The sequence below is a fragment of the Eulemur rufifrons genome, chromosome 14 (genome assembly GCF_041146395.1).
Source record: "Eulemur rufifrons isolate Redbay chromosome 14, OSU_ERuf_1, whole genome shotgun sequence".
In the NCBI taxonomy this organism is placed as follows: Eukaryota; Metazoa; Chordata; class Mammalia; order Primates; family Lemuridae; genus Eulemur; species Eulemur rufifrons.
This window is the reverse complement of record NC_090996.1, coordinates 1,120,581-1,146,714: the sequence shown is the minus strand read 5'-3', so window position 1 is coordinate 1,146,714 and position 26,134 is coordinate 1,120,581. Positions and strand designations below refer to the sequence as shown.

Here is a 26,134-nt window from a genome sequence, read left to right as displayed (position 1 = left end):
TCATGTTGCCACATCTTTGGATTTTCCAAAGAGGCAGAAAATTCAAATTTTTATGTGAAATGTACTGATTTTTAAGTATGGCAATTCATTCAGTTAAAAAAAAAAAACAACAACAAGCAAACAAAAGCTGTGTAGGCCAAACTGAACTCTTCTGCAAGCCTCCAGCATGCAACTTCCCTATGGACTCGCCGCCCCAGGGCCAGGCCAGGCTTTGGCAGCCCAGGGCTGCACGCTCCTTACTGTCACTGTCGCAGGCACTGGGGATACCGAGGCCAATACAAGAGCCGAAGCCCCTGCTAGGCGGAGCTGACGTTAGCGCGTGTGCTGAGGCAGGTGCGGGTTGGGGAGGGAGGGAGAGTGAACATGTAAACGTCCTGGCAGAGGCTGTGAGAAACGGCAGGGCAGGGGTGCCAGGAGGGCCAAGACCCCAAGGCAAGAGTAAGGGGTCCACGGGTCAGAGCCAGGGACAGCATGGAGATGTGCCCGGATAGGAGAGTGGGTGAAGGGAGCTGGCGTGGGGAAGTGAGCAGGGGCAGGGCCTGGCTGGGCCTCTCCTGCTGGTGCCCACACTCTGACCCCCAGATGCGGGCCCAAGGGAGCTGCCTCCCCTTTGGCAATTTCTGATGCTTGCTGCCCCTTCCACTGCTCCCTCCCACCCCTGCACAGAGAGCCCTTTGCACGCTGCCAGGACTCCTCCGTGGAACACACACACACAATATCAAACTTCGTTAGGGCAGAAAGCACATCTTATGCAACTCTGGGTTATCCCCACCTCTATGTTCGCCACAGTGCTCAGGAATAATACAAAAACACAGTGTCAAGGTGTCGAACTGAAAGAATAATGTGGCCTGAAGCACGTTACTTGCTTCTCATGCCTTGCCTTGGTTTCCTTGCCTGTAAAATGGGGATAATAAACAGTCCTGCCTCACCGGATTGTGTGGAGGAGAAAAGGAGATAAAGGCCGTACAAACAAGGAGCCCCGGTAACCTGGACCTTGGGAGACCACAGTGTTCCTGGGTCTTAGGGGTTTCCCCTGCTGTGAGCTGGGTGCCCCCCGCCCCCCCGCCCCCCGCTGGGAAAGGCGCCCTCCCTCTAAGGCCAGGGGAACCCCCGCTGGGCTCCCTCCTGCCACCATGGGCCTCAGATTCCTCCTCTGAGGAGAGCTGATGGGGGAAGAGGGGCTGGGAGCACAGGCTGTCACAAATAGTTCCTGACAGTGCTTGTCCCCTCAGCCCAAACCCTTGTTGCCGTGATTTATTTCATTTAAGCCATTTTTAGTCTGTAGGGTGGTCCCTCTCCGGGTCTTCCCTGCAAGCCCCTGCTCCCACCTCAGAACCCAGAGCCCCATCCCAGGGTGAGTCCAAACAAAGGGGACCCCCAGGGGACCAGCAGCCCCAATTCTGAGATAGGGCTTTCGCTGCACGGCTAGCTGAGCCCCTGCGATACGGAGAGCGGCCAGAAATCCAGAGCCCCTTGCTGGCATCTGGGTTCCCCCCGATGACCATCTCGCCCGTCCTCTCCCACCTGAGACAGGGAGAGGGGCATCGTCTCAGCCTCCTCTCTGCTCCCACTGCTGTCCCCTTTTTTCCCAGGCTGTGGGAGGCAAAGGGTTAAATCCCATAGAGCTGATGCTCTGACTCCAGGCTAGAGGGGCCCGGGAAGCTGGGGTCACTTCCTGCTCCGTCCCAGTCACCCTGAACTGGTCCCCGGGTCCTCAGCCTGGAATCACCCCTTGAGAAGGACCCCAGAGTCCTCGGCATCTAGCCCGCCCCCCGAGGCAGGGCACTTAAAGGGTTAAGTCCCCTGGGGCAGGATTCTGCCTTCCGGCTTTTCCCAGACCCCAGAGCCGTGAGTTGGGGACGCCTGGGTTCCCGGGGGGAGGGGGGTGGCCTGGAGGGCCCGGGACGGCCGCGGGGGAACAATGGGGCCCGGGAGGCGGCGGCCGGCGCCCGGGCCCGAGCCCCCCGCCCCCGCCCCGTCTGCCGGGCAGGGGTGGGGGCCGGGGCAGGGGGCCGCGCGGCCGGAGGATTCTGGGAAGAGCGCGAGGGTCTGGCCGTGGGGGAGGGGGAGGGCGTGAGCATTCTGGGAAGAGGGAATGCGCTCGGCGGGGCCGGGGGCCGGCGCTGCGAGCCGCGGTCCTGAAGGCGCCGGGCGCCGGGGCAGAGCCGGGAATCCTGGGTGCCAGGGGGCCGGGGGCCGGGAGGATGCCCAGGCTCTGGATTGGGAGCCGGAAAGAGGGTCGCTGCTCAGGTGGAGCAGGACTCCAAGGTCTGGCCTGGAGCGGGCGCGGCGTGGGGAGCCAGGGGCGAGGGTGGCTGCATTCCAGCTGCCTCCATGTCAGGGTCACCCTGGGCCGCTCCTCACACCTCTCCCGGAGGCAGGCTCCTCCTTCCCTCCCTCCACAGTGGGGCCACCGGGAGGTCTGAGGCCGGTGCTCTTAGCTCCAAGCACTTCTTGCCTCCGTCGGTCTCCATGTTGGCCTTGTCATTAACCCTCTCCCTTCTCCTCTGGACCACCGAGTTTGAATTTTCCAATCAAGGTACATAAGCTCCTACCTGTCCTCAGCAAACAGGGCAGGGCACTCTTCCCAGCCTCCTCAGAACAGTCAGGCAGCCCCCACAGTGAAAGAGGTTCCTGCATCCACCTCCCCAAAGACACTTACGGATGGGGGAGGGGGGATTCGCAGAGCCTAAGTAGCTGCAGAGGTGAAGAAATTAATTTGCTTCCTAAAATCTAACTTCTGTCCCTCCTACTGCTCTTCAGCCGGGTGCAGCTGGCTCTTGCTTCACCTTGGTCACCTCCAAGCTGCCTCCTCATGAGTCCTTGCACGTCTCCCTTGCACTGTCGCCCCTGTGCACACAGTGCCCATCCCACACGGCCACCCAAAGCCCAGGCCCTAACCAGGGATTCTCTGGAGGGTCTAGATGTTATAGGAAGTCCTTCTTCTCTTGTGGCCCTGTTCCATTATCCTGGAATCGTTTCTGAAGTGACAGCTGGCTGTGTTTTATGGGGGCGCCACTCGGAACTCCTGTTCCTCTTGCAAACTGATGTTTAACGGCATTGGACCAAAGGGGTTTTCCAGGAGCAAGGCGCATCTCATTGATTCAGTCATTCAACAAAATTTCTGGAGCACCTATTATGTGCTAGGCACTATCCTAGGCTTGGGATACAGCCTCAACAAAACAGAACAAAAGGAGTAGAAGGAGGAGTCCCAGGGTGGGACTAATTGATAACGGAGGGCTTCGATGGGGACTACTGCTTCCAGCTCATGGATGCAGATGGTCAGGCCCAGTCACAGGTCCAACCCCTCCCTTTTACAGCCAAGGAAACTTCTGGGTCCCAGGAATTTCCCCAACCCATTCTCACAGCCAGCAGGCCTGGAGCTTTCCTTATCACCTGTCTCCTGCCAGCCTCCCATGAGCATGAGTCTCACATGACTCCCAAGGTCACTGTGTGCTCTCAGAGACAGGGTCAAGCCAGACAAAGAACCATACGTTTCTGGTCTTAGCTCTGCCTGTGACCTTGAAGAATTCTCCCCAGGCATTGATTTACTAATCTGCAAAATGGACAGCCTGACTCCTGGGTGTCCTCCCGGGGCTGTGGGAGGACGGGGTGAGAGAAGGGATACCCTGGCAGGCACTGTGGCAGCTGCAGGTGTGCTCCACACTCCATTCTCTTTTTCCTGTTTCCCTTTCTTGCAGCTGCAGGAGCTCCTGCGGCTTTAAACCGCCCCTCCTCCCCGCCTCTGGCCTGCCCCCCTCTCTCTGTGTTTGGTTAAAGGGAAAGCGCCCTAGTCCTTTGGGAGGGCCTCTGTCCCCTCTGGGAAATTGGGATGGTTTCTTTTCTTCCTTTCTTTCTTTTTCTTTTTCTTTTTTTTTTTTTTAACCCCTTTAGTGTCCCAGGCAGCCTCAGTTCTCTCTAGGGCACATAAGGGAAAAGTTTATTGGTCTCAATTAGCAGCTCCATTAAGGAGGAAAATTAGAGTCTTAATGAGTTTCCTCTGATGAGCAAAATAACAGGTTTCCCAGCCTCCAGGCATCAGAGGTGTGGGGTGAAAACCTCTCTCCCCTGTGGCTGTCAGATACCTCTCCAGCCCCCAGTCTGGGTTCAAAGGGTTAAGGGTAATGAGTTTTTAATTACACTCTTAAATTCACCTACTTGCTGAGTTGTGATCTTAAGGTCTGGAGCAGGAATCAGGCCTGCAGGGGCCACAGTGAGAACCAGAAAGTGGGATGAAGGGGACACTGAAGCTCACATAAGGAGGAATGGGGGGAATGAGGTTCGGGGGGTAAAGAAAAGTGCAAAATCAGCTCCCATTGTGTGCTCATCTCTCTCTTCCCCCTCAGGGTCCCTGGAACCCTCCGCAGTCCTGAGCTCTGGGATGGAGCCTGAGGCTGCGCTGTGGGGCCCAGATTCACAGGGCCCTGGACAGAGCCCCAACGATGTTCACAGAGGTGAGGGGCAGGAGAGGGACTGTGGTCCTGCCAAGACAGTGGCCCTGGTTCAGGGAGGGGCCCAGACTCTGGGGGAAATCCAGGGGAGGGAAGAGAGACCAGACCCCGTGTTCTGAAAGGAGATGGGGGCTGGAGACTCCCTTTCTCTCTGTAGGTGCCGAGAGTGGGAATGAAGAGGAGAGCCCTCAGCAGGAAAGTTCTGGGGAGGAGGTCATCTTGGGAGATCCAGCTCAGAGTCCAGAATTCAAGGATCCTCCAGAGATGCCCCTGGAGAGACCCTCCCAGGATCCCTCGGTTCCCCAGGACCCCCCAACCCCACTAGGTCGCTCCAGCCCCTTGGACCACCAGGCCCCTCTGGACCCCCCAGCCCCCGAGGTAGTCCCTGCTGCATCTGACTGGACCAAGGCCTGTGAGGCCAGTTGGCAGTGGGGGACCCTCACCACATGGAACAGTCCCCCGGTGGTCCCGGCCAGTGAGCCCAGCCTGCGGGAGCTGGTGCAGGGCCGCCCGTCTGGGGCGGAGAAGCCCTACATCTGCAACGAGTGCGGCAAGAGTTTCAGCCAGTGGTCCAAGCTGCTGCGGCACCAGCGCATCCACACGGGCGAGCGGCCCAACACCTGCTCCGAGTGCGGCAAGAGCTTCACGCAGAGCTCGCACCTGGTGCAGCACCAGCGCACGCACACGGGCGAGAAGCCCTACAAGTGCCCCGACTGCGGCAAGTGCTTCAGCTGGAGCTCCAACCTGGTGCAGCACCAGCGCACGCACACGGGCGAGAAGCCCTACAAGTGCACGGAGTGCGAGAAGGCCTTCACGCAGAGCACCAACCTCATCAAGCACCAGCGGTCCCACACGGGCGAGAAGCCCTACAAGTGCGGCGAGTGCCGCCGGGCTTTCTACCGCAGCTCGGACCTCATTCAGCACCAGGCCACGCACACGGGCGAGAAGCCCTACAAGTGCCCCGAGTGCGGCAAGCGCTTCGGCCAGAACCACAACCTCCTCAAGCACCAGAAGATCCACGCGGGCGAGAAGCCGTACCGCTGCACCGAGTGCGGCAAGAGCTTCATCCAGAGCTCGGAGCTGACCCAGCACCAGCGCACGCACACCGGCGAGAAGCCCTACGAGTGCCTCGAGTGCGGCAAGAGCTTCGGCCACAGCTCCACCCTCATCAAGCACCAGCGGACTCACCTGCGCGAGGACCCCTTCAAGTGCCCGGTGTGCGGCAAGACCTTCACCCTGAGTGCCACGCTGCTGCGGCACCAGCGAACGCACACGGGCGAGCGGCCCTACAAGTGCCCCGAGTGCGGCAAGAGCTTCAGCGTCAGCTCCAACCTCATCAACCACCAGCGCATCCACCGCGGGGAGCGGCCCTACATCTGCGCCGACTGCGGCAAGAGCTTCATCATGAGCTCCACCCTCATCCGCCACCAGCGCATCCACACGGGCGAGAAGCCCTACAAGTGCTCCGACTGCGGCAAGAGCTTCATCCGCAGCTCGCACCTCATCCAGCACCGACGCACCCACACGGGCGAGAAGCCCTACAAGTGCCCGGAGTGCGGCAAGAGCTTCAGCCAGAGCTCAAACCTCATCACCCACGTCCGCACGCACATGGATGAGAACCTCTTCGTGTGCTCCGACTGTGGGAAGGCCTTCCTGGAGGCGCACGAGCTGGAGCAGCACCGGGTGATCCACGAGAGGGGGAAGGCCCCGGCCCGAAGAGCTCAGGGCGACACGCTTCTGGGGCTTGGGGACCCCGCCCTGCTGACCCCGCCTCCGGGAGCCAAACCACACAAGTGTCTGGTCTGTGGCAAGGGCTTCAATGACGAGGGCATCTTCATGCAGCATCAGAGGATCCATATTGGAGAAAACCCCTACAAAAATGCAGACGGTCTCATGGCACACCCAGCCCCTAAACCTCCTCAGTTCCGACCCCCCCGGCTCCCTTTTGGAGGGAATTCCTACCCAGGTGCTGCGGAGGGCAGAGCCGATGCCCCAGGACAACCCTTTAAAATGCCCGAGGGCCAGGAGAGCTTCAGCCAAAGGCTGGGGCTGCTCTCCTCCAAGTCCTACATCTGTTCCCACTGTGGAGAAAGCTTCCTGGATCGCTCTGTGCTCCTCCAGCATCAGCTCACCCATGGCAACGAAAAGCCCTTTCTCTTTCCGGATTATAGGATTGGCCTAGGGGAAGGGGCAGGGCCCAGTCCCTTCCTAAGTGGGAAGCCCTTTAAATGCCCTGAATGCAAAAAAAGCTTTGCCCTCAGCTCTGAGCTGCTGCTGCACCAGAAAGTCCACGCAGGCGGGAAGGGCTCCCAGAAGAGCACAGAGCTGGGGAAGAGCTCTTCCGTCCTCCTGGAGCACCTCAGGAGCCCCCTGGGGGCCAGACCCTACAGCTGCTCCGATTGCGGGGCCTCCTTCCTCGATCGCCTGGCCCTCAGCCGGCACCAAGAAACCCACACCCGAGAAAAGTCCCCCAGACCTGAGGATCCCCTTCCAGAGCCAGCCACCTTGTCCACAAGCCAGGAAGGTGAGGGAGAGGGCCCTGCCCCCACAGGGAGCAGCCCCCAAAGGCCAGGGGAAAGCCCCAAAGCCCTCTTGGAAGAAAAGCCCTATTTGTGCCCTGAGTGTGGAGATGGCTTCACAGAAGTCGCAGCCCTCCTGCTCCACAGGAGCTGCCACCCAGGTGTCTCCCTGTGAAATGGGTCTGGAGGCCAGGGGCCTCTCCCAAGAGGAACACTGGATCCCCGAAAACATTATGTGGGGACAGGAGGACAACCCTACCAGACTGTAGAGAAGTGGAAGATAAAGAACCCTGGGCAAAAATAGTGCTTTGACATCAGTGATGAGAAACCCTATAAAATTGTTGGTGGGAGCCATTTGTAAGGCAGTAGAGAAAAACTGTTGGGTTAGAAACCCTATAAATATGTAGGAAAAAAAAAAGCCCTGTAAGTCTGTAGCAGAAAAACCATATAAACCATAGTGGATAAAAGCCCTATTAATTGTAGGAAGAGGTCCCAATATGTCTCTAGACAACCCTGTAAAACTGTATCAAAATCCTTATCAAAATCCTATCATAGGGTCGGGGAAGTGCAGGAAATAGCGAGACGGCGGCGTTGGCGGGGAGGAGTGGCCCTCAGGTGGTGCAACAGACACCTGCCGGATGCTTGTTCCGCAGTGTTCTCTCCCGTGGGAGCGTGGGAGGGGGCCTCCTCCCAGCAGCCTGGGACAGTTACACTGAGGACAATGCCCGGCCGGGGAGTAGCGTGGGAACTGGGCGGAAGTGGAAAAGGAAGAAAACAAAGAGGAGGAAAATAAGTGGCGAGGAGCCCCCAAGCCCACACAGGAGATAGGACCCAGGGACGAGAAAGGCCAGCTCACTGCACCCGGTTCCCTGGAGCAGGAGGCCAATCTTAGACGAATTGTGTGTGTTAGGGGGAGAGGCCTGTGGAATCCCTTATCAAAAAGAACCCAAAGACAGGGAATTGTCAAGCCTTCCTAAAGGCTTAAGTTTGGGGTGCCTAAAAACTTTTGAGTATAACAATACTGAGAAACCAACACAAAAATTAGGGGAAAGAATGGGGGGATTTCTTTTAAAGGGCTTTGAGGGAAGCAAACCAAGGTGGACAAACTGTTCAGATGGTACCCAGCAAACTCCAGGCCAGTTTCTCCTGTTCCCGGGAGCCAGCAGATCCCGGCTCGGGCTGCCAGGGTTCTCCCCGAGCCAGGCAGGACTGCCCTTTCCCCAGCCTAGCGGGAGACTTCTACTCCGCGGGGCCTCCAGGGATCGGGGGGGCCTCCTGCCACATTCTCAGGTCTCACTGTCAGGAGGTTTTTCCTGAAATCGAACTGCCACCAGTCTTGCTGCAGTGGCAGCCCATTTGCTCGAATTCTGTCCTCGATGGAGAGGGAGAACCGCTGCTAGTCGACCTCCAAAGAATAAAACCCTTCAGAGACTCAAGGCCTGTGTGCAGTTGTCCTCCCTAGACTTCTCTTCTCCAAGTCAGCATGAGCCACACGCGGGTTCTCTGTGGCAACAAGGGACAGCAAGTCAACAGAATAGAAAGGCTTCGTTAGCCAGCACCCTGATTTTAAACCTCAGCCCTTCATCTGAGCTGGGAGCAAGGCTGCCCGCAGGACAAGCCGACCCTAACGCGGTGGTGGGTGCGTACACACCCCACAGACCGGACCATAGGTCCCTGCAGAGTCCGCGAAGGCCTGACCACCCTCCTCACCCCAGTACCTGGAGCCCTCTGAGGCTGTGATGACACCGCCCGATCTTGGCCTTGGGAAGGACTGGATTCCACCCACTGGGCTCCTCTCTCCTCCTCAGCCAGGAACCTTCAGAGGGAAACAGAAGAATGAGAAATGCTCCCCTGCCAGGCCCACCCCCTCTCCTCACACACACACAGTCACACGCTTCCACAGACCCAGCCAGACTTGCTCACGTGACCGGATGTGTGGCAGGGGAGAGACTGTTACCCTACGAGATGGTGGAAGAGAGAAAGCTCTTGAGAAACATCTGTAACAAGACCCCCGGTCCCTAACCCTGGAGACCCTTATCCAAGGAGAGGACTCTGCTGGGTCAGAAAGGAAGTGCTTGCTGGCCCCACGCTGCCACCAGAAACGCGCTGTCCTGGAGTAAGAGGACTGAGGTGCCAGGTGAGGTGGCCCTTCAGGATTGAACCCCTGGAGAAGCGTGACCTGGATTCCCACAAAGCTGTGGAAGAGACCTCTAATTCCATGACCTAAAAGTTCAAAAGGTGAAAATCCTTCACCCTTCGTCTATCCTGCCCCCAAAGGGATGACCCTCAAATTTAAAAGGATCAAAATCTAGAACGCTGTGGGAGAAAAAACACAGGCCTGCTGGGGATAGGGAGAAGGCGGGCCTCATGATTGTGGGGTGAAGCCTTGGTCACATCGGCATCCAGCCCGCCCCACCCAAGTGCCAGCTCGGACAGCGCTGCTCCGAAGGGAGGGGCTGCCTGCGGATCTCTTTCTGACAGAAATGTCAACAAGGGGGGTGTCCCTGTAAGACTGAGGAGATAAATCCTCCAATCCCAAGCAGATTCCCACCCCCTCTAAGATGGTAGCAGAAAGAAACTTACGTTGTAGAGACAAACCCTTTGTAAAGCTAGAAGCAGATTCCCCCAGAAACAGGTCTGAGGAATCTGCCTGCAGGAGAGTCCTGGGAGCAGCTTTTGGGGCTCAGAAGCCAGCCTTGGGGGAGGTGGTGAGCGTAGTCGGAGGCCAGCCGTAGGCCCACCGAGGACTAGGGTGTAGCAGACGTAGTAGGACGCTCGCATGTTGTAGGGACGGTGAGGGCTCAGGGCCTTGGCTCTGGCACTGAATGATGTGGACATGACTTGTGGGGTCTGGCGTTTCACAGCAGGGAAGGGGCAGAGTCAGCAACCTCTGGGGTGTGGCCCTGTCCTCCTGCCCACCTTCCCCAACTCTTTTAACCAGGTGCTTCCCTCCCACAATGAGCTACCTCTTGGGAGGAACCCAGCAGGGAGGCGGCAGCACCCAGAGTCCCTCTGACTGGCTCTGGCACAGGCCCAGGGCTCAAGGCATTTGCCCATCAGCATGCAGTCTGGAAGGCACAGTGCGGCCAGACCCTCTCATCCGACCCCTGGCCCAGACCCCTCGGCAGTGCCTGGTGGAGGAGCCCGGCAGTCAGGGCGTCACCGGGGAGCGAGGAGGGGACAGCAGAAACTGATCTGGGCTGAGGGTGAAACCTGAAGCCGCCGTGGCTGTGGAGGTCAGATGGGAACTGGGAAGAACTGGGCATGAATCCTGAATGGTGGGGACACGAGAAACCATCACGACCAAGAGGCGGGTTCGTGACACTGCCCTGAGGTGAGCAGTCCCAGACTCCTTTGCCCCCAGTAGGGAAGCCCCACTCACCTGACTGGTCCCCGCGAAGGGAGGCCCCACTTTTGAGTGTTGTGTGTCAATAACAGTGTTGTGTCACTGGTGGTCATGTTGATTAGTTGAAGAGAATAAAGGGAATACGATTTCCCTGGTGTTTTTTGTCTTTTCTCTTCCAGCCTACAGCGAGCTGAAGCCGCTTGTCCTCTCCCAGAGCCAGGGCCCCTGAGTGACTGCAAAAGCTCGGCCCAGCCCCAGGCCCACCCTTTACCCAGGGGCCCTAAAGTCCCTGTCCAGTGCTCGCTGGTGGGATTTATGAAGTTTTAAAATCCACACTCCAGGGGGTGGGGAGAAATCTGATGAGACGGTGGCAGAGCCAGGTAGCTCGCCGGCATCTGGCTTCCACACCAGCACGACGTGCTGACCGCTGAGTGGCTACCTGGTGACTCTGGCACTGGCCAGCTCGGGCACAGCCATGCAGCCCCAGGGAGGCCTCTCTAGCCACAACACTCACACCCTCCCCAGGGTGCCAGACGGGAAAGCTCTTGGATCTAGTTTCAGAAGCTGGCAGCCACCTCTCCCGCTTCACCTGGACCCTGGGCCTGGCTCAGCCCCTCCTCCGGACCAGGGCCTCCTACATCGTGAGGAGAGGTGGGTGGAGATCTGGCCTGTCATCTCACTGAGGATGTCAGCCCATAGGCCCACATCGTGTGGAGAGGCTCAGAAGACAGCCACTTGCCTGGGAGCCACAGCAAGTCAGCAAGGGAAACTGGGCCTGGCCTGGGCTCCACACTGTGCCCGTCAGGGCTGCTCCGAGGAATCATGACTGCCAGGCCTGCCAGCGCTGTATCTTCTGGGACTAGGCCTAGCCGTGGCCCCTGAGCAGCTGCCTGAGGTCAGCACTTACTCTAGCCTGTCACCTGCCTCTGCTGCTGTCTGCTGGGGGACTCCCGCCCCAACCAGGAAGGTGTCCCCACCTTTCCTGTGCCTCTCTCAACCAGCCCCCAGGGCAGGCTGTCTCCTTCCCTTTCCTCACCTGGAAAGGAGCACCAATGTAAGGAGGGACTTGCCTTTCATGGAGAGGTGAGTAATGGAGGCTACTCCACATTCCCTATGTTCCCAGCGCTGGGGACACTGAGGTACATCAGAACTAGTCCCAGTGCTGAAGCAGTCCTCAGTAAAGTGAAGGGACTACAGGGACAAAGCAAGCACTGGAACACAGCGATTGGTCCAGAGACTGAACAGAAGGGCTGTGGACCTAGAGATGGCGCCTGCCACAGCAGAGGCTGAGAAGCTTGCTGGAGGAAGTGACCTGAGGGATGGGTGTTGCAGGAACGGGGAAGAGTGCATAGGGCCAGGAGTGGGATGGGGGTCAGAGGGTGTCTAACAGTTGGGTATGGGCTTAGAGCACAGAGGAGACTGAGGGAAAGTAACAGTAGACAGACTAGAATGTGGAGCATCTTGAGCTGGGAAAAGGGGTGCCATCGGGGGATTTTTAAGAGTGATGTGATTTTCTGATCCTCCTCTCCTCCCCCGGAGAGAATGGTGGTGATTTTCCAAGTCTGGAGCTCAGAAAAAAAGAACTGGACTGGAGAAATTGGGGCTTAGCAGCTTAGCTATAGCCATGGCCATGAATAAACACTCCCAGGAACAGTGGCAAAGTAGAAAGAGGGTCTAGCTTAGGGGTGGAGGAAAAGCAAAGGACCAGCAAAAGACAGCATGAGAAAAACCAGGAGAGTGTAGCATCACAGGAACTAAGGGAAGTTTTGAGAAGATCATGGTCAATGTTATGTGCTCCATTGGCCAACAAGCAGTAGTCCTGGTTCTGGCTGAAACAGGCATGTCCACCATTGCTACCAACATCTGTTCACCACAGAGAAGCTGGCCAAGGTCAAGGCTGGCCCAGGAGAAGTTGGTTGGCCCATCCCTGGGCAGTGGTCCAGGGTACCACTGCCACTGAGACCACTGGGACTACCTGGGCTAATAAGGGGTCAAATTTCCTGGTGGAGGGGCCTGACCAGCCATTAAGGCAGACCCTCTGAGCACCCACAGGCTCATGGGAAACCAACCCTTGAGTCTCCTGTGTTCCTGCCACCTTATCAGTGCTTGCATAGATCACTAAGATCTTGGAAGTTTTATCCCATTCCCTTGGAATTGAGCTTGAGAAAGTGGTTTGACGCCTGCTTTACTATTGGGTATGAGGACTCACAGGAGGTTTTAGCCCCTCTGACATGGAGACCGGCCTTTACAGAAGGTATCCGGGGAGGCGATGTACAGTTACTTGCATTTACTTAAGGAGCCTGTGCGAAGGTGATTCCCAGGAAATAGGATCGTGCTCACAGACGATTGGCTGACCTCCACCCATGCCCCGGTCGCAGCGCTCCTCTGAGACTCGGCCGCTCCAGGGGCGCAGGTGGCCGCATCTCTATGATGCAATGTCCTGCGTTTTTCCTACCCTTGCCACCACTGCCTCCCAGCCGCGGACACTTCCTTGGCGGCCCGATGTCATCTCCCGCCGCGGCCCGTGCTTCAGTGAGCGTGCCCACCACCGCCAGCCCTCTGCCCGAGGTCACCGCAGCCCGCGTCTCCATCTCTAGTCCGATCAGGTCCAGCTGCTGCGGCCCCGCCGAAACCCCGGGCGCCAGGTGGGGCCCGAAAGCGGACACAGCCGCTAGTCCCCGCGAAGGTGCGACCGCTGACAAGGGTGCGGGGCCCCGCAAAGGCATGACTGCTGACAAGCCCGCGGCCTCTACCATGGCCCCGACACCTCCTGCGGCACCAGCGGCACCAACCTTGGTCAGCACCAGCTGTGGCACCAGCCCCGGTACGACCTCGGTGACGGATCCGTCCGAGGTGCCCGCAGCGTACTGAACTGACGCCGCCCGGCACGCGGCATACGGTCCGGCCGGCTGAAGCAGGTTGCAATGAAGGAAGTCACCCCGCTGAGGTGTCCCGATCTGTGCGTCCGAGGGGTAGGGGCGGGTGAAGCCGTTGTGGAACGGCCCGCGGGGCTGGGTTCAGGCTCGCCTTTGGCCAACACAACAGGGGAACCAGTTCTCCCCTCCGAGAACCTTCTCGCCACAGGCTCACAAGGGACTACATTTCCCAGGATGCAGCTCGACACGGCCCAGCATCCCAAGGGCCAATGACTGCCGGGGGCGTGGCCAGCCCAGACCAAGGGGGCCGGCAGTCTGTCCCCGCGAGCAGCTTAGGTAGGCTCCAGAGTTGACCACGACGCTTTCTCCCTGCAGACGCTCCCCCCACAGGCCGAGTCTGGGATCCCTGACGGCCATTAGGTCTAAGCGTAACTTAGCCTTTGGGGTGGGCAGGAGTGGGGGCTCATACTGGCACAGGGCCCTCGCAGGCTCACACCAAGCCAGGGAAGTGCCGGGCAGGCCTAGCAGCTGAAAACCTGGGACTACGATTGGGGCATGAAGCCTGGCTACTCTGGCCATAGGCCAAGGGTTGGATGTTTGTTTATTCATAACAATTAATAGCCTATACAACAGATCTCTAGAGCAGAGGCTGTGGGTCCAAATAGGCCCCTGCACCTGTCAGCAGTTCCACCTCCCAGGCCTCTCTGGGCGCTGCCTTCACAGCCCATGGAGCATTTGTGGGCAGGCGGCACAGGAAGCATCAGGGGTACAGGCTCAGTCACAGGGTGTTGGGTGAAGCTCTATTACCTGGAATGATTGGAAGTTGGCCCAGCAGCTGGGGCTGGTCTGTCCCTTCCCTTCCTGGGAAGTTCCACCTCCACAGTAGTTAAGGCCACCAGGATGAAAGCAGGGTTAGGGCCAAGGACCTAGTGGAGCCTTGGGATGCATGAGCCTTGGGGGCAAGTGGGCTTGGGAGAGAGGAGGAGACTCAGGAGGGGCCCGATTAGAATAGAAACTGATGATCTTGGTTCAGCACTCCCAAGATGAGGGCAGTGACCGTAACCTTAAGAGCTTCCCAGAGGAAGTAGGTGGTACCTCCTAGGGGGGTACCTCCTTCAGCCCTTGGCACAAAAGCCGAAGTGTCCAGGAAACTCCACAGGACAGAAGCCCTGCCTGTGCCAGCAGGGTGGTGGCTGAAAAAAATCTCCCCAGTCTCAAGCAAGGTGCTGAGGTCCTGGCCCGCCCCTGTCCTCACTTGTGAGTGTGTAGGCAGGTAGTGAGCCTCCTCTAAGGTAGGTCACAGCCTGGGGAATTTTCCCCTTAGGGCTACGATGGGTCCGTGGAAACAGATGAAGAAAGGTTAGGGCCAGCTTCTGGGAAGCTCAGTTGAGTGTTTCTGGGCCCCTCGGGCCTCTCATGGCAGACCTTTCCTGTAGAACGGTGCCCCCCAGGCTGCAGCTCAGACCTTCAGGAAAAGATGGAACTGAGCTTGGCTAATCCCACTCCCAGTAGCATGCACCAGGGCCCCCAAACCAACTAGGTGGGCAAGGGCTGGGCCCCTGGGGTCCGGAATGGAGGGCGGGGCCACTGGACCTGGGCTGGGGAGGGGCTGGGGGAACAGCCCCCAGGGTCCATGGGTGTTCCAAAGTCCCCTGAGTTTCAGGTTCAGCTGATGTAGATACGGTGGAAGTCGTGGGCACCAAAGGCTGCGTTGCACTTGGGGCACTTCCTCTGGCGGGCCTCATACCGGCCCCGCACGCATTCGAAGCAGAAAACGTGGAAGCACTTGGTAAGGACTGCATCCTTCTTGCGGGTGTTACAGCAGGGGCAGGTCAACCGCGCCTGGGCCAGGCAAAGGCATCAGCTTGGGAACAATTCTGATGGTGCCCAGACCCCAAGATGACAGCAGGAGGTGGTCCAGGCTAAGCCCACCACACAGCAGACTGCATCTAATCCTCACCATAACCATGGGAGGTAGGGATGAGCACTCTATGGATGAGGAAACTGAGGCTCAGGGGCCAAAGACTCAAAACTAGAAAGTAGCAGAGTCCAGATTCTACCCTGGGCACTGTTGGGTATCCCGTGATTCCCTCCTCTGAAGGACAGGGACCCACCAGCGCAGCTTAGACTCTTCTGCCCTGAGGCTTCATCTTGCCCCACTGGTCTCTGGCCAAAACCCAATCCTGTCTACCTTCTCTTCATCTGCACGGCTAAGTCACAGCTGGGCAGGGCAGTGCCACTAGAAATCTGCTATCTCTACCCTCAACGGGGCCCCGCCCTCGTGCTGCCCAGAGACCCTACTGTGGGTCCTCTCTTAACCTGAGACCTCCCATCTGCCACCAGGAGGGTCTCACCGGCAAGTCCAGACAGGAATTTCCTCAACTCAGCATTCCCAACATTCCTCTTCGGGCCTGCCTGAAGGCCAGCCCAGCCCACCCCTCAGCAACCTCCCAGCACCCTTCCTGCCTCTCGCAGGACCCCACCCATCAGAGTGAACAGGCTCCCAAGTCTGCCACCTCCAGCTCCCTCTGCCCTTCAAGGCCCAACTGCTCCAAAGGGCTGTCTGATTACTGACTCACCCACACCCCCCCTCACTCCAGTGGGTGGGAGTGCAGGCGACCCGACCCGCACCCTCACCCCTGCACAAGAACCATTCCCACCAGTACTGCCAAGTCCAAGGGGCACCTCTCATGGCTCCGTCCATTTGCCTTCTCCCCATCAGCTCCTTCAACATCACTCTCCTTCCTCCCAACCCACAGGCTCCTCTTCCTCTGCCTGTCACTTAAACTTTGAGGTTCCTAAGGGAGAATGAACCCTATCCGTTCTTATGCCACGGGCCCTCCGTGGGTGACCACAGTCGTATGTGGCTTCCATCTCTGCCTCTACTGACACTCTCCAAGGCTTCTGCCCTGAGTGCCTTTCCACACAGCCTTGCAAGACGTCCCACAGGCACCTCCCTCTCAGCATCCTTGAACACTGTCCACTAAAACCTGCCCCTGGCAGTCTTCCTAACCCACTAAATGGTAGTTGTCACCTGCCTACTTTCTCAAACCAGGATCCAGGAGTACTCCTAGTTCCTGTTCCCTCCCTCCCTACATTCAATCTATCCGAGTCCAAGCAATTCTGCTTCCAAAATATCTGCTGAACCCATCCACTTGCCTCCAATACCTTAAGCCAGCAAAATACCAGTTTTTGCATCAATGACTGCAATAGCTTAACCATTTCCCTGCCCCTAGCCTTTAACCTCTCCTAGTGCAGACCCAACAGCAAATCTGCATCTCTCTCCTGCTTAAAACCCTCTGAAGTCTCTACACTGCCCATGGGGTAAGTGGAGCTTCTCAACCTGGCTTACCACCCGCTTCACGATGTGACACTCCAACCACATGCCTGGCTCACTGTCCTTCCAGCATACCTCTCAACTCAGGGCCTCCACACCCGCCTTTCCCTTTGCCTGAACTCTCATTCTTCAGTCTGCCTTGGGTGACATTCTTTCCAGGAAGCCTGCTGGCCCCACCCACCCACCCCAGGCCTGCTTTCAGGGCCTCCTCTGAGTTTCCACAGTCCCTCTGGCCTCTGCCGTCACATTACACCTCTGGAATGAGAGAATTACTTGGCTGCCTCCCCTGACTGATGGTCAGCTTGAACAGGTCAGAGACCAGGTCTAGCTCTTAGCTCTCCCGCCCCACATCTGGCCAGGCACTGTGGCTGGCACATGGTATGTGTACAATAAATACTTGATCAGTTGTCTGACTCTACAACCAGCATTCTGCCCACTTTTTGCTGTCCTACCTTATTTCTAGGGTGCCCAGATTATGACTCTCACCAACCCCTCATCTAATATTCCTGGGTTGATGGGGCACAACTCAGCCCCCGGCCCCACCTTGTACTCCTTGATCTCCTCCTGGAGGATTTCATCAGCATCTGCATAAACCTCCACCTTCCTCTGCTTCTCCAGCTTGCGCCGCAGCCGTGAGATGTCCTCCTGGGGCAGGAGAGGTTGGCTAAGTGCAAGGGTCCTCACCCTTGAACTGCTTGCCCCCAGCCCATGTCAGTGACCTGGACCACCCTGGCCTACTCCCACCCCCACACACACCTGAGCCCTCTTGAGGTTGAAGCTCTCTTTCTCACGAGCAGCCCGACTCTCTGCCAGGCAGGGCTGAATCTCTCGCAGTCGAGTCTGCACATGCTCCAGCTGTACCTTCAGGTCCTCGGCCAGCTGGGCTGCTTCCACAGCCTGAGATGGGTGGGAGGAGGAGGAGGGGCATCACTGGTCTGAGCCCAGGGACTCAGGCACATGGAGCCTTGGTCCGGTGATGCTCGTGTCAAAGGTTCCAGCGCTGTCTGCACTGAGCTGGTCTTGCCTCCTTCCCTTTAGCGCTCGCCTCCTACACACCCTCTCTAGTTCCTCCCCTGCACAACGCTCTCTCTGGTTTTTGAGCCTTCACTGGGCTCTTCTCTCTGCTCCCCTCAACTTCCTTAACACACACGCAACTCCCCCAGGGCTCAGCAAAATGTCACCTACTGAGAGGTTCCCCTGTCTGTCTTTCACACACCTTAGTTTCCTTCGTAAGACTTACTGAGATCCGTTATAGCATTATTTTATTTGTGGGATTACTGGCTGACTCTGCCTCTCAAGACTGCCACTTCCAGCCTTGACTGGAAGGCAGGGATCCTCTTGTCTCCACAGCGATCAGCACAAGGCCTAGCACACAGCAGGGGTGTGAGAAATACTACCGAAATGAATGAATTAACTGGAAAAGAAAATAGCCCGATAGAGAAAATAAGATGAAAATCAATGTTAATCTTAAGCCTCTGCCATAACCTAAATAATATTTATGTTTAATAAACTATGTGACAAGGACCATCATCCCATTTTACAGCCAATGAAGGGTTAGGATGGAGGTCCTGGAGCCAAAATCCCAGCACCACTCTTTCTTAAGCAAGTCAACTGACCTCCCCGAGCCTCAGTTTCCTTACAAAGACAAAAACCAGGTCAGGTGCGGTGGCTCATCCCTTTGGGAGGCCAAGGAGGAAGGATCGCTTGAGCTCAGTAGTTCAAGACTAGCCTGAGCAAGAGTGAGACCCTGTCTCCACAAAAAAAAATAGAAAAATCAGCCAGGCATGGTGGCTTGTGTCTGTAATCCTGGCTACTTGGGAGGCTGAGGCAGGAGGATCCCTGGAGCCCAGGAATTTGAGGTTGCAGTGACACGCCACTGCACTCTAGCTGAGGCTACAAAAAACAAAAGACAAAAACCATCTCGGTAGGATTACTGTGAGAATGAAATGTGACCAAGCACAGGGTCTGGCACATAGGAAACATTCGATACATGCGAACTGTCCTGGGAGAAGCAGCAGAGCCTAGCAGAGCCCCAGGCCAGCCCCAGAAGTGGGCGTGTTCCCCACCAGCCCAGCCTCACCTTCCTCTTGTTGAGCTCCAGGGCTTGGCTGCGCAGCGTCAGCTCCTTCTCCACACCCCCGAGGCTGCCCTGCAAGGCCCGCTCTTTTTCCTCCAGCTTCTGCACGGTCAGCAGCTGGGCATCCACCTGAGGATGGCAGAGGGCTCAGTGCTGGGGAGCCCCCGCTTCTCCAGCTCCACCCTGCATGCCAGGGACTGCCATACCTGGGACTTGAGGCCAAGAACCTGCTCGCCCAGCTCATCCTTCTCCTCCCGCAGTAGCTTGTGAATCTGGTTGGCCTTGATCCGCTCTGACATCAGCTTAAAGTTAGCATCATCCTTTTCCCGCAACTGCTGCAGCAGCCGCCCGTTTTGCTCCTGCATGTCCTCAAAAGCCTGACCTGTCACATCCATCTCTGACAGCAAAGCCTCCTCCTCCTGCAGCAAGCGGGCAAGGACAAGACGGAATGTGGTAGGTGGACAGGATGGCCATGGGGAACCATGGGAAAACGTGGCAAATCAAAGAACCACAGAGTGGATGTGGTCATCTAGATGCCACATCTGCCAGAGGCACCTAACAAGGTGTTAAGGGAATCCCAATGCTCAGAGACAAGGGGACCAAAAGCGGGCTGCACCTGCTTGGTGGCACCCAACTTGCGCTGTAGGTGTTCTATCTGCTCCTCTGCCTGACGAATGCGCCGCAGGGCATCCTCATCTGCAATCTTCTTGCTCTCCCTTCGATCCCTCTCCTCCAATTCCCGGATTCGGCTTCGTAGCTCATCAACCTGGAGCCACAAGAAGCTCTCTTGTCACTGCTTCCTGCTGCCCTTGGGCTCTGCTCTGGTCAGAATCCCGCAGGGCAGCCTCCCTACCTGCCCTCACCTCAGCCTTGGCCTTGCGTTCTGCTGCCATGAGCTGCACCTTATCCCGCTGTTCCTTGGGCGCCGACTTGTACATATCCAGCAGGAGCTTCATCTCCTTCTGGCTTTCCTGGGCCTTCCTGGGAGAGGGTACAGGAGGAAGTCTTGGTGAGTGGGGCTGGAGGCCACTTGGCAAGTGTAGGAAGGAGACAGAAATAGGGCCTCACTTGAGCTCTGCTCGGAGACCCTTGAGGAGTTCTGACTCCTTCCTCTTGACCTCTTCCACCTTGGCCTTCTCCCGATCAGCCCTTGAGAGTGTTGAGGCTACAGGTGGGGGTCCCAGGCCAGGTCCTTCTCGTTCCCGAAGCTCCCGCTTGGGCCTGGCTTCAGGTTCTCGGCCCCGGGAGGAAGGGCCCTGGGCCCCAGGGGTTAATGCCTGGGCATCCTCTTCGGAGGGGACCAGCTCCTCCTTCTTCACTGAGGAAGGAGTAGTGGTGGTGCCAGGCATTGAAGCCACCTCCTTTCTGCTGTCGAGGGTACCAACAGGGCATGGCCCACCCTCCTCTTTCCCTGGGGCTGAGGCACTGAGGCCAGAGTCCTCTGGGTGTCCCAGGTTGGGGATGGAGTGGGCAGAGCCACTAGCCTGGGCTCGGAGCTGCAAAGACAGAAAGGAACAGGGATGAGGTGAGACAGGGCTCACTGGAGTACAGCCAAGGCTTTTCCCAGGCAGCCTTTTCCTCACCTTGCCAATCTCAGCCTGCACTTCTCGAAGCTTCCGCTTATATCGCTGGGCATCCCCCTTCAGCTGGTGGTTGTGGTTTTGGAGACTACTGATCAGGTGGCGCATCTCACGGTTGATGGGCCCTAGGAGAGTGTCATGAAGTAAGGGTGTCAGAAGGAGTCCCTGGGTTAGGGCCCTAACTCTGAGTGGGGAAAGAGGCTAAGCCAGGGCCATCATTCCCATTACCCAGGAGGGGGAAACTAAGGCCTTATACTGCGTGTGACCTCATCAAAGTCAATAATGCAGACTCGACAGAAACTCACCCAAAAGTAACCTGACACTGCCTATTTGTATTATGTTTGCTAATGTAGGTTTTTTTCCCCCAATATCTCCAAATTTCTTTTAAAGGAATAGATAACTAACATTCACAAAAGTTAGTCAACTTCTTTTAGATTCTTAAGTATCACCTCCTTAGTTACGTTCCCTGGTCTCCCATCCGAAATTGCAACACCTTTCTCCTGGTAGCTCCTATCTTCTTCTTGCTTTACTTTTCTTGGTATATTTACCACTATCTAAGGTACATGTTCTATTTTTTTCTTTATTGTTTGTCTTCCCCTGCTAGAATGTTGCTCCACACGGCAGGAATTGTTTGTTTTGTTCACTGGCACAACCCCACGGATCAGAGCAGAGCCTGGCTCATAGGTGGTGGTCAATAAATCTTTGTAAAACAAATACCTCAAAGAGAGAGACACCACAAGACCAGAGGACCACAAATGGGGCCAACAGCTCACGTTCTGGTTGTTCCTGTGTCATCAGCCACTTCAACTGGTGATGACCCTCCCTGCCTGTGAGCCAGGCAGTGCAGTTCGCTTTCCACGGGGAGCTGAGGCTTCATCTCTCGCATCTGGACAAGCAGCAGCCCACACCAGGGCCCAGCACTCCCAGATAAGGACCCACCTCCACCCTGTCCTCACCACATACCCGCCTGCTCGTTGGCTGCCAGGTTCTGCTCAAACTCGATGCGCAGCATCTCGTACTCCTTGCGTACCTGGGCCAGCGTGTCCTCCAGCTGGATGACCTCCGTGCGCAGCTTCTTCTGCAGCCCTAGCTCGTCACTCTGTGGGTTGAGGCATTAAGGATCCACACATCCCCTCATCACCACCTCAGGACTCAGCGTCTTAGGAAGAATCTATTCCCAAGAGACACTGGGCAGGCACACCGGGCCTCTGAAGCCCAGGAACGCCTTCACACTAAGGGTTTGGCTCTTACCCCCGCCCCTGCCCCTACCCCGTCCCAGGGCCGTACCTCCATGTGCTCAATGTGTCTCAGGTGGGAGTTCTTGGTGGCCAACAGTAGCCCCCGAGCCTCATCCAGCTGGGTCTTCACTTGCAGAGACTCATTGTAGAGGAGCGAGAACTGGGCCTGCAGCATGCGGTACTCCCCCGTCTCCCGCACCACCTCCTCAGGAAGGCTCCGCAGAGCCACCTAGGGGTTGGGACGCCAAAAAGAGATCAGCAAGAGAATTCAGGGCTCAGCCCTACCTATAGGTGCAGGCCTTCTCAGTCCAACCACAGCCCACCTTGAGACGCTCATTGGTCCGCACGGCACCCTGAAGTTCAGCCTGCAGCTTCTCCAGTTCTGCCATGCGGCTGTTGGCCAATTCCTGGTTTTCCTCCAACTCTGCATTCAGCATCTCAAACTAAGGAGTGGGAGGTGCTGTGGTAGGCAGGGCCAAGTCCAACAGCATGCTTCCCTCACATCCCCACATGTATTCTACCCAAGCTCCCCTGTGTAGGGCAGTGATCGATTCCGAAGCCCCAAACCAAGGGCTTTCCTAAGGGTTCCCAGGCAAGTGGAACAAAATTCAATATTACATAGACAGTGCTGGGATCTAAGGCTCTTAACTAGCAGGGAGTCAGGGAAGCATTCCTGGAAGGCCTAAATAGCCAGTAAAGGTAAAACAGTGCATAGTGTGCAGAATGCCAATCAGCTCTAACATGCTCCCATTTCTCTCTCTCCTGTGCTTCTTTGTGGTACTCATAACCAACTGATGTACTATTTTACTCTCCTGTTCCCCCACCTAGAACCTAAGCTCCATGGAAGCTTTGGTTTTTGTCTATCTTGTTCTTTCCAATATGCCTAGTGCTTATTTCTAGCACTTAGTGTTCAGAAATTATTTACTAAACAAGTACATGAATGTATAAAAGAAAGAACAGCAGGAGTGACAGGGAAGGGCCTTGGAGGTGGATGTTTGTCCTTCATCTTTAGGGGAATTTCAAGTGTGCAAGCGAGAAAAGGTTATGAGAGGGATGAGGAGGAATGCCGCTGCTCACCTTCTGCATGCTGAGCGTGATCTGGCCCCCCTGGAAGCCGGAGGAGCTCCCAGAGACATAGTAGCCAGAGTTAAGCTGTGGAGAGAAGACAGTTGATGGCTATGAAGGGGAGAAGATAGGGCCCTGAGTACCCAGCCCTGGCTCCATGTGCCCCAGAACCCAAGCCTACCTGCTCCAAGGCTTCTGCCAGGTGCTTATTGAGCTTTTGCTCCCGCTTGCGCAGCTTCTCAATGTCCCACTGCAGGTCCTCCACTGTCGTCTCCATCTCCAGCACCTTGGTCTCTGCTGATGTCACTTTATCCTGGAGCTCGGAGTACTGGGGGGAATGGAGGGAACAGATGCTTGGATGGAGGACCTGGTTCCTGAGATCCTTGGGTGCCCATCTAACCCAAACCCTGCCCTGGTTTTAATCCCACCCCAAAAGCCCCTGACTCCTACCTCCAAGGAGATGCGGTGATGCTTCTCCTGCAGCTGGGTGGCCAAGTCCTGTAGCCGCCGGTTCTCACGGCCCAGCTCCCGGGTGCGTGCCCGAGCCACCTCACCGAGGGGCTCATTTTCCCCTGGGAAGGCAGGGCTCAGGTAAGAGGCAAGCTCAGGGAAATGGGGCCAAGTACTAACTCACAATGGAGTCTGCTATGTGTCCAGTGTGATCCACTAGATATTTTGCCAGTTTTTCATGACAAAGCCAGGAGTCTTTATCGCCACTGTACAGAGGACAAAACCAGCTGAGAGAAGGGAACCATTTTCCCAGAATGCCCCGGGTAGCGTAGCAGAACTAAGACTGGGAGAAGACTGTCAACCTACAAAGCCTGAGCACTTGCTACTATGCCTTGTGAATCAGCTACTTGCAAACAGTGCTTGAGAGTGGTCTCCAGCTAGTAGGGGGAGGCCCTACCAGCATCAACAACTTGTCCAACTCATCTCTCCGGAGTTCAACTCCGGGAATCAAACGCCCATCTAACTAACCCATTCCCCCAAGAACATGGCTGAATTATTCCTTGGGGAATTCTGGCTGTCTATGGGCTCAGAGAGGAATTGGGGAGGCAGTGCCACAAAGATGTAGATGGGGATGGACACCCCTGGGGTGGAGGTACAAAAGAACCAACCTCGGCTGTATACTCGCTGACAGAGTTCCTCCACCCGGCGCTGTAGGCGGTCTGAGGCCTCTACCACGCGGGACACAGCTGCCTTGGAGAACTCCATGCGGCCTTGCAGCTGCAGCTCTACCTCCTCGCTGCTGCTGGCACCCAGAGCTACCACAAAAGCCAAGGCTGGCTCACTGAGAGGGGGCCGCAGCTGCATTGGCAGAGGCTCTGGGAGGGACGGACAGATCCTCGTAAGAATAACAGCAGCAGTCACCACCACTCGTCACCAAGTTCCAGACTTCCACATTCGTGGGTTAACCAACACAACCTGTGGTGCAGTCATCCCCATCTTGAAAGTGAAACAACTGGAATTCAGAGAGGTAACTCAAGGCTATAGAGCTGCCAAATCACCTCCTCAGGGAAGCCTCCTCTACCTTCCCAGTCTAAATTAGAAACACACACACGTGTACACACATTTATTCCCTTTCAGGGGCCCCAACACTTTTTATGTATTATGGTTTATAATCATTTCCTCCCTGATAGCAGGAACAATATTTTTTTCTGCTTGTCTTTGATTTCTCTGAATCTAGAACAGTGCCAAATACACAGCCAACATTTAATAGTAATACTTTCTTGAACAAAATGGGTGTCAAAACATGAACTGCACTATGAACCGAGTTAGTCAGATTCCAAAGCCTGTGTCCTTACTCACCGCACTTTGTCACCCAAACAAGAAATCAGTGGGGGGGGGGGGGGGAGTGTAGAGTAAGGCGGGAAATTCTGGCGCCCAGTATCAAAGTCCTCTTCTCCCCAGGACTTTTCCCAAAACTTAAGCTCCCCATATCCTAGGGCTGTGGTCCTACCCCTCAGCTCTGATGTCCCTGGCTCTGTGAGAGGGGTCCCATCACGTGTTGGCCCCTCCTGGGTCCCAAGCGCCTCTGTCCCTGAAGACAGTTCTCCCTGGCTCTCATGGCATCGGAGAAGGGCTTCCACAGTTTCATCCAGCTGAAAAGAGAAAGCATCAAAAATGTTATGAATCCCTCAGTGCTTTCCAGCATGATATTCCTTTCCCAGCAGGGGAATCTGAGGATTGGCACCTGAATCAAGGCCAGGTCTTGGAAAGCACAGGGCACCCACCTGGGCCCAGTATCGATTTACAATAAGGAGTGTGGCATCATCTGTGGCCTGCCGCTTCTCCAACTTCTCAATTCGTTCTCGTAGTTCATCTTCACAAGCCTGTCGCTGTTCCAGCCGCTCTGCCAGCTTCTTGTTCTTGAACTGCAGTACCTTCAGGTCCATCTCTTCCTATCAAAGGAAACAAAGGGACTGGGAGAATGGTCAAGCAGGGCCCAGAAACCAGTCATTGAGAGAGACAGAGAAGGAGAGCAACTGGAATGGATAGAAGATGAGGGAATTCCCAGGTTAACTCCTGAAAGAATTTAAAGAAGCTCAGACACCCCAGCAAAAGTGAGGAAGTGCATGTTCTGCTTCTACCCGGCCCTTTCTAACTCCTTAGTCTTTGACAAGTCACTCGCCCCCTGGGAAAATGTTTTCCTATCTGCAAAGAGAAGGCAGACGTCGTGTTTTCGGTTTCCTCCAACAGAGTGTTCTGTAAATCGGACCTTGCTAAGCTTGGGGAACTGGGAGTAAGTCTCTGGACAGTTGGGCGGAGAACAGAAACAAAAGTCCGACAAGTTCTAAGGCATAGGGCAAGAGCCCACGAACCGTGGAAGAGATGCCTCCAAGACGAATGGGCTCTATAAGAGTGGTTGTGGTCTTCTCCTCGCGACTCAGCTTCTTCTCCGGGGGCCCTGAGCCCCCGTCGCCGGCGGCGCGTTTGTTGCCGGGCCCAGACATGGCCGCGGCAGCGAGGAGCCGCGCAGGGTCCCCCAGGGGCGTCAGGCGAGAGGAGACGGCGCTTCCGTCACCTGCAGAAGGCAGAGGGCAGAGATGTGGAAGCGGCTGGCGCTCCACGGCCCCCAACGCCGCCCGCCCCGCACACACCAGCTGGATCCCGCCCCCTCCGGCCCCACGGCCCTCACCCACAAGAGGGTCAGCCTAGCGCCGCCATCTTCGATTTCCCCGGACGTCACCCGCCTCCCGGGCACAGAGCGCAGGCGCCAGAGGCAGAGCCGGATGTGGCGAAACCTCCTTATCTCCTTATCCTATTGGTCGCGCTTGGTCCCACCTCCTGGGCCGTTTGGTTTCCTCCCGAACACCTCCTCTTCCTTTCGGTGATTGGCCAGTAGGCAGTTCCCATGGTAACTGACACCGCACACCCCCTTCCCAGCTCAGAGGACAGCGCCAGCCTCCCGTTAGCAACTTTGAAGACGGGGCACCCAGGTGGGCACTCGCAGCTTATTACGAATGCGCGTTCTCTTCTCACTGATTGGCGCGCGCCTGCACTTTCTTCCTTCCTTCGCAAGCCCCCTAGCAACCGTCACCGTTGAGACGGAGGGAGACGCGCCCCGCGGATTGGCTGCGCGGAGCCTCTCTGCCGCGTGGATTGGCTGCGGCGCGGCTAGAGCCGGGCCTTCGCAGTCGCTGC

General features: G+C 56.7%; 2 protein-coding genes across 2 annotated transcripts; one reads left to right on the top strand and one right to left on the bottom strand.

The window, feature by feature from the left end:
* The first annotated feature begins 1,719 nt into the window (after nucleotides 1-1,719).
* Nucleotides 1,720-10,443, top strand: ZNF629 (zinc finger protein 629). The gene is made up of 3 exons (XM_069486035.1): nucleotides 1,720-1,848; nucleotides 4,347-4,454; nucleotides 4,609-10,443. Exons 2-3 carry the CDS (start codon nucleotides 4,382-4,384, stop codon nucleotides 7,143-7,145), a joined length of 2,610 nt encoding a protein of 869 aa, XP_069342136.1. The 5' UTR covers nucleotides 1,720-1,848; nucleotides 4,347-4,381; the 3' UTR covers nucleotides 7,146-10,443.
* Nucleotides 10,444-13,656: 3,213 nt separating this feature from the next.
* Nucleotides 13,657-25,690, bottom strand: RNF40 (ring finger protein 40). Its single transcript, XM_069486034.1, has 20 exons — nucleotides 25,629-25,690; nucleotides 25,312-25,514; nucleotides 24,724-24,891; nucleotides 24,450-24,591; nucleotides 23,608-23,814; nucleotides 22,940-23,061; nucleotides 22,671-22,817; nucleotides 22,502-22,576; nucleotides 21,748-21,867; nucleotides 21,474-21,653; nucleotides 21,150-21,285; nucleotides 20,190-20,311; nucleotides 19,675-20,102; nucleotides 19,470-19,587; nucleotides 19,223-19,372; nucleotides 18,813-19,025; nucleotides 18,610-18,735; nucleotides 17,286-17,426; nucleotides 17,073-17,174; nucleotides 13,657-15,034 (listed from the first exon to the last, which is right to left on the bottom strand). Exons 2-20 carry the CDS (start codon nucleotides 25,441-25,443, stop codon nucleotides 14,858-14,860), a joined length of 3,006 nt encoding a protein of 1,001 aa, XP_069342135.1. The 5' UTR covers nucleotides 25,444-25,514; nucleotides 25,629-25,690; the 3' UTR covers nucleotides 13,657-14,857.
* Between the last annotated feature and the right edge of the window lie 444 nt (nucleotides 25,691-26,134).